The sequence below is a fragment of the Echiichthys vipera genome (genome assembly GCF_963691815.1).
Source record: "Echiichthys vipera genome assembly, chromosome: 23".
NCBI lineage: Eukaryota > Metazoa > Chordata > Actinopteri > Perciformes > Trachinidae > Echiichthys > Echiichthys vipera.
In genome coordinates this window covers 9,063,219-9,074,796 of record NC_139848.1, presented here as the reverse complement: position 1 = coordinate 9,074,796, position 11,578 = coordinate 9,063,219, and the positions used below count along the sequence as shown (strand labels likewise).

Below are 11,578 nucleotides of genomic sequence, written 5' to 3'. Positions count from 1 at the left end.
GTGTGTGTGTGTGTGCACGCGCGCTCACGCGTCTGTGGCGAAAAGAGAGAGAGAGGGAAGCAGAGATAGAGAGAGGGACTATCTGTTACCTTCTATATAGCAGATGCCATACAGAATACTTGATTTTGCAATTATTTAGTCCCCGTCAAAATGCAATTTCGATCAGAGATCCGCTATGAGATCAACAACGCTTGCTTATTTCCCTTTGATCAACTACTCTCATTTCTTTTTTTCGCCCGTGGGCAGAAGAAGGGCTGCGACTGTCGCCTTGTAAGCTGATATTCACATTTTTCTATCGCAGGCCGGATTTAAAGATGAACACTGACTGCTTCTAACAGCCGTTTCCTTTGTGAGAGCGAGTCTTTTTGTTAGAATTATTATTATTATTATTATTATAATTTTTTTACCCGGGATCGTTTTAATTATAACACACGGATCAATCCCCCGTCCTCATGTTGTTTGGACGGATGTGGAGAGAAGGGATCCGACAGTTTCCCCACTGTTACCAAGTCGTCGGGTATGCGGGGTGAGTGAGAAATCTTTATGGTGAGAAGATATGAGTTGTATCTTGGAGATTTGAATGTAAGTTTTGTTGGAATCCTATAAATACACGCAGCCACATCATCCTCCACACAAAGCGAGGGTTTGTTTTTTGTTTTTTTGCCTGGATTTTCTTAAGGGATTGAATTAGTAAATGAACAGATCTATCAGTCTGCACACGGTGGATGGCGAAGGCATTTTTTTTCTTCCCTCCCAAGATGAATTGGAATTCAGGCGAGCTATCAAAAATGCGCAGTGGCCATCCACCGCGGGTAGTTGTGTCATCAACTTGATTATATATTATCGTTTAAGTATTAATTTATTAAAGATTCACCCAGGTCCCTTGTTCTCTGATACCCTCAAATGCTGACATACACATCTGCATAATGAACAAACATTAATAGGCCCTCTTGTGTTTGCCTGTGTTTCTTATAAATACTTGTTCATCAGGGGGGTCCTTATATGTATGCATTTTGTAACATATGTATCACATGAGTACTTTCCATGCTATATAAAACAGAACACATCCTTTTCTTTTCCTCTTTAGATGACACCTCATACTGGTACCGCACTTGAGTGAGCTGGGGCATCCTCTCCCAGGAAAAATGCATATCTGGATCCTAAAAATAATCCTTATGATTGCATCATCTCTGAGGCTGATCGAGATGTATGACAATTATGGGGATATCTGTCGAACCCTGTGTACCTGTGAGGAGAAGGAAGGGATCCTGACCGTGAGCTGCGAGAACCGGGGAATTATTAGACTGACGGAGATCAGCCCGGTCCAGTTCTCCATGTACCACCTCCTGCTAACAGGGAACCTCCTGAAGAAGCTGTCAGTCAACGATTTCATCAATTACACCGGGGTGACCATCCTGCACTTGGGGAACAATGACATCTCGGAGATAGAGTCAGGTGCCTTTAATGGACTCCAGGGATTAAAAAGGTTGCACCTGAATAACAACAAGATTGACATTCTGAGGGATGACACCTTTGCAGGGCTGGAAAGTTTGGAATATCTACAGATTGATTATAATTACATCACCAATATAGAGCCCAATGCCTTGAGCAAACTACACCAACTGACGGTGATGATTTTAAATGACAACCTGCTCTCTGCCCTGCCCACCAACATCTTCCGGAATGTTCCCCTTACACACTTGGACCTGAGGGGGAACAGGTTAAAAATGTTCCCCTACATCGGCCTCCTGGAGCACATGGACAAGGTTGTGGAATTACAACTAGAGGAGAATCCGTGGAATTGCTCCTGTGAGCTGATTGCTCTGAAGGCTTGGCTGGAGAGTATAGCCTACACGGCTCTGGTGGGAGAGGTTGTGTGTGAAACGCCGTTCAGGCTTCATGGTAGGGACCTGGATGAGGTGTCCAAGCAGGAGCTCTGCCCAAGAAGACCTCTAGAAGATTCGGTCAGGCCCGCACCCCCCAGCAGCACCAATGGATATTACCAGACCACACCTGCTGCTATCACAGCCTCCGCCACATCCTCAGCTGTTTTTAGGTCCTCCTCTAGGCCTACCAAGGGTACGCGGCAATTTAACAGAACAAGGTTAAAGCCCACTTCCCGAATACCAGGTGGTAACCCTTACAACTACGGCCCCATCATTGCTTTTCAGACCAAATCTCCTGTGCCTTTGGACTGTCCCACTGCCTGCACATGCAACCTGCAGATATCTGAGATCGGACTTAATGTCAACTGCCAAGAGAGAAAGATTGAAAGCATTTCTGATCTAAAACCCAAGCCATACAATCCTAAAAAAATGTATCTCACTGGAAATTACATCCCTGTGGTACGGAGATCAGATTTTGTGGATGCCGTTGGATTGGATTTGCTTCACCTGGGAAACAACAGGATAAGTCTGATCCATGACCGGGCTTTTGGGGATTTAACCAACCTGCGTAGGCTGTATTTAAATGGTAATCTCATGGACCGGCTTACAGGAGAAATGTTTTTTGGTTTGCAGAACTTGCAGTACCTTTATTTAGAGTACAACAAAATCAAGGAGGTTGATGCAGGAACTTTCCGCTACCTCCCTAATCTCCAGCTGCTTTTCCTCAACAATAACCTCCTGAAAACCTTACCTATGGGCATCTTTTCCAGCCTCTCTCTGTCTAGGCTTAATCTGCGCAACAACCATTTCCAAAACCTGCCAGTGAGTGGTGTTTTAGATCAACTGAAGCTGCTGGTACAGATAGACCTGTTTGAAAACCCTTGGGACTGCTCCTGCGACATAGTGGGGATGAAGATATGGCTGGAGCAGCTCAGCGCAGGCACTGTTGTTAACGAGGTTGTGTGTGAAACACCAAGACGTCACACAGGAATGGACGTGCGCTCCATTCAGTCGGAGCAGCTCTGCCCAGACTACTCTGATGCTTATGTCTCGCCAACCCCCCCTACGGATGAGCCCATGGACGACCGGGTCGTAACAACAGATGCCCCACAGAAGTTCAACCCTTCCAGCAGCACCGTCCCCCTCTCTGTTCTCATTCTCAGCCTCCTGCTTGTTTTCATCATGTCTGTCTTTGTGGCCGCAGGGCTGTTTGTTGTAGTGATGAAAAAGCGCAAAAAGTCACAAAGTGACCGCACTAGCACCAACAATTCAGACGTCAGCTCTTTTAACTTGCAGTACAGCCTCTACAGCAATCGCTCTGGCCCAAAAGTAAAGGCCCCAGCCGGCCACGTCTATGAGTATATTCCCCATCCCATGGGCCATATGTGCAAAAACCCCATTTACAGGTCACGAGAAGGCAACACAGTGGAGGATTACCGTGACCTCCATGAGCTCAAGGTCACGTACAGGAGTACACCAGATGATGAGAGGGATAGCAGTACGATGAGGAGCCCCACTTACAGTGTTAGCACCATCGAGCCACGTGAAAACCCCTCCCCTGTCCAGGATGCAGACCATTTCTTCAGAGGCATTCTTGAGCACGATAAGCAGCCCCCTCATCCTTCTATTGCATCCATCCCAGCAGGTGCCAATTTAGAGTACAAGTACACAGGGCCTGTGTCGTACACATACAACCCAAATTTTGATGTCAGACGTCAATTCTTGCACCCGGAGAGGATAAGAGAAACAGTGCTCTATGGCACGGCACCCAGTACTGTTTATGTTGAGCCCAACAGAAATGAGTATTTGGAGCTAAAAGCTAAACTGCAGTCTGAGCCCGATTACCTGGAAGTTCTTGAGAAACAGACCACCTTTAGCCAGTTCTGAGCAAAATAATCATTAATGTAATGAAGCATTTTTTTCTCTTGACCCTTCTTGAAACAGTGGCTCAGTTAATAGGGTGCCTTGGCACAACACACACAAGCAAAAGCGAAAGAGTTTAAACGGGGTGTGCCGAGCAATCTTATTCTTATTTCTGAAACATGACATTACAGGAATGGATACAGCTTTCTGAAACACGGATGAACAAAATTGCTAACTGATGATGCAAAATCTATTTTTCTATGGTGAAGATCGAATAACACACACAATGTAAGTGTACAGGTAAATCTTACCCAACTTCATTTTCAGGAATATAACCATACATAGGGTATATTGTGAATCAGAAAAGAAATGTTTATAAAATCACTCCTGGACAAAAACACTGTACAGCAGATCATCAAAACTGTGTAAGACTATTTTCTGCTGTAGTCTGTAAGTAAGTATTTATTGATATAATCTGCCATGTCTTTTCAAAACTTTTGATTCTACATCAATATTACCTGTGTCATCATACTCCATGATCCACTGGAAAAGGCTTATGTTTGTAGTTTCATTTACTGTAGCTCTGCATTGTAAAAGTGGCTTTTTTTGGAAGTGGCACACCCCCAATGTTCAAAAAAGACTGCGTCATTTGAAGAAGATGAAAAAAAAAGTGTCTTTGTATGCTTTCTGCACTTTTTGGAATTGGAAGGCGGGTTAGCCTTCAATGAGCTCTCATAAAGGAGATTATTATATTAAAAATGAATATGGGTATTCATTCTTAATATGTAGAATTGAAATGTTATCAAAACAAAAAATCATAAATGACATTTGAAGTATTAATTCTGTTGTGTAATACTGATATTTGAATCAATGTAACACCTATTTTTATACAAGCATTCGCAGATTCTTAATCCCTTATCAACTTTATTTGTTTTGATTGCTTTGCACTTATTGCACTATATTGACCAAACTATGTTATTGTCATCAAATAAACATGATGTCAGGTTCATATCATGTGCCTATAAGGAAATTAAGGCTGGTTGGTGATGATATGACAGAGGCCATTTGGGTGTGGTCCAATATCTGATTTTCAAACAGACAGTGAAAGAAATTATCAATCAAAATACAAATTTGAGGTACTTTATTTGAGTATTTCAAATTCTGATAATTTATACTTCTCCTTCAGCAAATGGATGCAAGATGGCACACGCTCTGCTGCGACAGCACATACTGTAATCTAAAGTCTGCTACTCTACCATATCTCAGTGGCCCATATTGTATGTTTTACTCCGCTACATTTATCTGATAGTTACTTTGCAAACTCAGATTAAAGTAAAAAAAGAAAAAGAATCGAAAAAGAAAAAGAAAAAGAAAAAGAAAAAGAAAAAGAAAAAGAAAAAAGAAATCAGTACTTCTTTCACCACTGGCTAAAAGTAATTTTGTTTTCAAATGGCAATACATTGACTGGTTATTGGCATGGACTCAATCAAAGCAGATAATACAGTACATGCCTAGATACATGCATAGAGGTAGCTATGTCTCAGTGATAATTGGAATCAATGGGTTTCAATCAATGAGCATTATCTGAGGCTGTCCCTTTGGAATTATACCATGACAACAGCATCCACATTGTCGCCTTGCAAACGATTTTTTGGCTATTGGAGTTTACTTGAAATCAAGTGCTATTTTAGCAAACTGACAATGGGTATGAACTGACACTGATTAAGACGTATAGCTGCTGGATTAGGATTTGGTGTCCCAACCATTTATCTTTCTTTCTAACCTTTTTTCTTTAAAAATTGGTTATGTGCAAATCATTTACATATATTTCTTAACTTAGGAAAAGGATATTAAAGGGGATCAATGCCCGTTTTTAAACATCCATACGATGTCATTCTTAAGGTCTAAGACAGTCCAAACATATTGTAAACATGAACAAACTCTCTCCAAAATCCAAAAACTATTTGTGATGTCATCAAGTTTAAGGTCTCAGTGGTATGTTCTGAGTATTTGGGTACACGTTTGAGACTTCTCTCGTTTCTGGCTTTGACGGGGAGTATCTCATGTTCACAAGTATGGAGTGGACTTCCCTAGGCCATGGAAATAACATATAGGAATTCTTAATAGAGACAGTGCCCCCCCTTAATAAAATATGTTAAAAGAACTGCATGTTTTTTTTTTAAATCTTTGATGTCTTTGTTTTGATTTTTGTTAAAGTCCAACTGAAAACACATTTAGCTATCCGTCTCTTTTTTTTAAATGTATTGTTAATAGTTTCCTACTATTAAAAGTAAGAAAAAAGGTATTTGGGATATGATCATGAATGCTCCTTTTCATTTCAACTGGCTGGAGGGTCGTGTAGGTAGATGTATATGTTTGATTGAAACTAACATATAACACACACAGGGTCACACTTGTATTCATCCTCTGTCTGAAATGCTCCGATGCGCCTATAGTTTTAAACTCCCCTCTTGAAAAAGCCCAGTCTGCCCTGATTGGCCAGTGTTTTTGTGTCTTCTCTGCTCTCAGCATCTCTGCATTGTCAGTGCAGCAGGGTAAAGCCTATAACAGCATGTAGTTTAACTTTTTACCTAAATATATTGTATAGTTGTGACATCACAACCATACAAAAGTCCTAACGGCAAGTTTCTGATTACAGGCTGTGTTCGAACCACATCGGCATCCAACAGGACTGATGTGACATATGCAGTTATACCTACATGGTGTTTAATGTGCTGCAGCTGAGCAACTAATGAGCTATCTTCCCCAGTGAATGTTTGTTTGATGGCTCGTTCAACAAGTTAAGGTGCAGAACAATACGTGTGTTCATGTCTGGATGAGATGGAAACTTAAAGAAAGCTAATGGGGGTTGTTGTTCAAAGTGTGACTGTCTGCTCAGCCTATGACAGAATGCTGATTTGACTGGCTTCATTGAAATAAGGCCTATTTAAAAGTAGGATTAATGCAAAATTAGAGGTCGCCATCATATCACAAAAATATTTACTACGTACATTTATCCCTATGCTGTAGTAGACAAAAACAAACCATTTCAGTTGGACTTTAAGTTGCTATTCACTTGACCCACTTAAATCCAATATGCAAAGTAGGCCTATAAAAATGCAAAGGATGCACCGTGCCACCATTTTCAGTGTGCGGTGAGCATTACCATTTAGGAATTCAGTGTTCCCTAACTGAGACAGGCATCTCTCTGGAGAGGCCATGTCAGTGTTAATCTGTCAGTTATTTACTCATTCAGAAGGAATTATTGGGGTTATTCTGAAATTATAATGAGATCTGCTCAAATAAGTGTACTTTACAGTCATTTTCACTTATTTTCAATGAGGTGCCAGGGGGAAAATAGGAAAATGAAACTGGCCTGCTATGGTTCCTTCTTTTGTTGCATCTTTCATAGAAGCCCAGAATGAGAACAGAAGGCACCATTTGGGAGATGAGGAGTCCTGGAACCAAGTGTAACTGTGGATGTGTCATACATGTAGCAGGGGACATGAATCATAGCCAAGGAGTGTGTGCGCTCAGCCAGCATCGGTGGCCTATGGGATGGCAGAGTGACGACAGTCTTTGACATGGATTTTTATAAAAATTTTTCTGATTCCAAATAGGGAAAAAAAATCATTCATGGTTTACTGAGATACAACAAGCTAGGATCCTAAACCAACTTGATCTGTGCAATGACAAAAATGCCATCTACATTTCACATGTAAAATGTAGATGGCAATCTGCAGTTCACAGAACTAAATAGAAACTGCAATATTACATAATCACTGAATCATGCATTCCATTTCCTTATTACTGTATCTTTGTATGTACATTTCTAACCACCCGAACTCCCAGCGTGGATGTTTATCACTGTTATGACCCAGCACCCTGTCCCAGAGTAATGGGTGCATGAAACATCCCACTGCAGTAGGTTGTAGTATGTGTGTGTGTCTGCATGTGATTGTGTGTGAGAGAGAGCGCTTGCCAGCTGAAATAATGCTTTTAATCAGCCAATGGGCACTTTAGGTCTTAACACAAATGGAGGCATCAAGGAAGGGCAAAGAGTTTATTATGCCTCCATGGATTATTCAATTTATAGCCTTTCATAAGCACTGTAGCACTCTTATGTTCACCCTGTCAGCTGGGATGCCATGCAGTCTGCAGCTGAAATGATTCCAGCAGCCCCCCGAAAAAAAAATGATGCAGATTTCAGCAGTGGTCAACATCTGTTTTTCGGAAAAAGGAAAATTCTGAGATAAAATATATTGGCAGGTGTTGCCTCATGCTACACAAGAGACCCCTCCGATTTATGGCTAAAACCATGTGTGGAATCTGAAGTGGGGCTGATGCAATACAAGGCTCTTGGTGTACGTGCAGATGTAGCTGTCACAGATGTCTCACTCTTTGCCCAAGGAAAGTTCAGAAAAAGTTTGCTCTTGGCTCAGAGCGCAACACACACTCCAACTTATCTGAGATAAAGAGATGGGAGAGACAATGATGGGCAGTTTGTCTTCCAATATTCTCTTAGACTTTCTGCTTTCGCACCATATGAAAGTTAATCAATGTGGAATTGTGTGAAGCGTGAAACCCGTCCAAGCTGCATGGAGTGTTGGCTCGTCACTCAGCTATTTTCAGTAGTTAAACTTGGAGCCAACCATTTTCTAAAACTGTACTAAAAATTCCATGCTAATTAAACATTTGCTGGATTCAATTTAACAGTTATTTGCTAAACATTGTACATTGTCACTTATCAGATGGTTTTGGAAGAATTTTGTGTTTATGGTAAATAGAATCAGCTTGATGCTGAACATGCACAGGGCTGGATTACGCTGCAAAGAAGCCTGGTGTTGTGTATGTATCATGTGGCCTTTGTTCCCATCAGATGTATCTTGAATATTAGCTACTCAGTTCATCTGTGGTAAATTATTAAAGATAGATGTATTAAGGGATGTGCACATGTCATAGAAATATTTAACGTACTCGGTTGTATTTTTCAGGGCCTCACAATTAGGTAGTGCCACTTTAAAACCGTTAAATTTGTATTGTGAATTGGTGGTGCACATAACTAAATTAAATTGCAATTTATAAAATGACCACAAAGCAAAGGTAAGAATTACTGGTTAGTTGATATGCTCATGCTCATTTTGTGTGTGTTAAGAATAGATTTTCTTCATGTTTGATTTATTTATGGAGAAAAATATACAGGAACCACAGCAGAATAACATACGGAGTAAAGCATACTAGCTAAAATCCTAAAAATTAATTGTCAAATATTTTAGCGATGAATTTCAATTTTTTAAAGCAAAAATGCATTTGCCGCTCGCAGCTTTTAAAAAGTAATAATTTGCTGCTCTTCTTTGTCTAATATGGTTATAGTAACAGCTCTAGATGTCAATTCAGCATATAGCTTATTTTGATTGACAACTTAAAAGACACTGAGTCACTTCTAGTGCGTATCCTCTTTACATGTACGCATTTAGACTGTGCCACCCAATATGGCAATAATAAGTGATAATTAGGCTAATATGTGGCCGCCCTCTCTATACCTGAGACAAATAGAGGAGGTGGACATATTCCATATGCTCAAGCTTTGCCTCACCAACCCCCACGCCAATGGAGATTCCTCCTTCTCAGCGCAGCGTCGTTGCTTGCCTGCCACCCAGTATCCATGATGATGTGAGCAATTGAGTTCAAGGAGATCTGGGTAATTGAGAGGGCAGGGATGGCATCTGACAGGCACCGATGGCTCCAATGATTACTTTAATCAGAGTGGTTAATGGAATTCCTTCAGGCATGTAGAAAAGCTCAAATGTTCATCAGCACTCAACCAATTTTACCCCCACAACCACTAACACCTCCTCTCTTACCCACTGTTTCCATAATTACTGATCAACTTTCTTTCCTATTCTTGCTTTGGTTTTCTACGACAGGTAATGTGTTTGCTCCTGAAGTCTTGTGTAAATCCAAGGTACAAATGATTCTGTTAGGTTATTGGGTTGTTTTATGGTCAAAATGCATTATGTATCAAGCGTTGTTATCATGAAATGTTATGGCAAACCTCTTAACATTTAAAGAGACAGTCAAGGACTCAATCAAGCATGTACTCGCATTGATAGAAAACACTCAATGTTTATGAATAAAGAAGGTAGCCTATTTCCAATTAGGACAAAGAAAAGACAGACTTGTTTTTTATTTGTCCAGGGAAAGGATTTATTATCATATATTAATTTCTTCGGTATATGCTCCATCATCAGTTACCCAACATCACTTCTTAATTATCAACTTTCTGGTCTAATCAGCCCCCTAGTTAACACTCCCACCGTCCAGCTTGCACTGAATTAACTTCAAGAAATAATCCATTGCTTATAAAAGCACAGTCTGGATCCAGAGTCTAATGCCATCTGCCGAATAAACATGCCTACTGTGGCTGGCTGCCTTTTATCCTGTTTGTTTAATTGGTGCGAGGACATTTCCCCCTCTTTTGATACACATGTTGACAGAATGTAGCAGCTAAATATGATTCTGTGGGTTCTTATTTTTAAATCTGGAAATTGTCTGGGTGTAGCTTGTCTGTAAAGAGTGAAGAAATAGTTTCCTTTTTGGGTATGCTCCTGTAAAATCTTTATGTTTCCTATGGAATATTGAAATATTTCCATCTCTTGTATCCATGTTATTATTTTGACACATTTTTTAGTAATTTGCTTTGTTTTTATTGCAAAATGTGCATTTTTTCATTATGACGTTTCTGAAAATGTGCCATGTGCATTTTTCTGTGGATTGAATGTTTTGATTTATCCCATTTATATTTCATAGTACAGTTTTCACCTTTTACAATATGGGACCTTTTAAATGTTTGATTTTTATTGATCATCATTTAATTCAAAAGAAGTGATGCAAAACTGTTCTACTTACATTATGATAGTGTACCACTCGATATAGCATATGTATTTATGCGAGAAAAAGCGCCCTATCCTCCTCAAAAGCAGCTGATTTTTTTCCTTAATTTACTTCTACAGATGGGAATATTGTACATTTCAACAGCCTGTTATCCTGCCATTAGTATTAGAGAGAATTTTTTTCCCTCAGTCCAATCTGAATAGTAGATAATGAAGTTATGGAGATGGAAATCCTGAGTACAAAATGGATACCAATTATTGTGTGAGCTATCATATGTATAATACTCTATTTAAAGCACCACATGGTTTTTTTCCTATGTCAGAAAAAAGAAAAATCAAAGGGTAAGCTGACATGTGGTTGCACATGGTCGGATACTCTGCAGGAGATGTATGTGATCAAAGCTTTCAAAGAGCTATCTTTATGTCAGTGCCTTTGTGGAGGAAGAGAGATAGGGAGACGCAACAGTATGATGTTCCATGCTTTATTTAGTCTTCTTTAGTCTTGTTTTTGTCATGGTTTCGCTTTCTGTCTTTTTTTTTCTCCTTCCTTTTTACCCCGCTCTCTTTTTCTGCTCCCACCGGGTAGCCTGGTTGTATTCATCAGGCCTCCCGTTTTGTTTGTTTGTTTATGGCGGCTGCACCCCTTGATCCGGAGTCACAGTAACCCTGTCATTTGATAAATGGCCACCATAGCATTACTGACTCCCCAGCCGAAGCCTGGCGACCCCCCCCCCCCCCCCCCAAAAAAAAAAAAAAAAAAAACAACAACAAACAAACAACAGGTTGATAAATAGATTCCTTCAGAGTGCCATGGCAATAGTGCTTCGGAGTACGACTCTTTGTGCTTTTTGAAATTTGCCCTGTCCTGCCCTGCCTCATGTGCGTGATCAAATTGCAGACAAAGTAGTTCAGATAATGCATCAGCACCGAAAAATT

General features: G+C 40.3%; 1 protein-coding gene across 1 annotated transcript; it reads left to right on the top strand.

Moving 5' to 3' along the window:
• Positions 1-453: 453 nt before the first annotated feature.
• On the top strand, positions 454-3,773 carry slitrk5 (SLIT and NTRK like family member 5; the record flags this gene model as incomplete). Its single annotated transcript, XM_083938300.1, has 2 exons — positions 454-526; positions 1,088-3,773. The coding sequence occupies exon 2, from the start codon at positions 1,146-1,148 to the stop codon at positions 3,771-3,773; it is 2,628 nt and encodes an 875-aa protein (XP_083794426.1). The 5' UTR covers positions 454-526; positions 1,088-1,145.
• Positions 3,774-11,578: the final 7,805 nt, after the last annotated feature.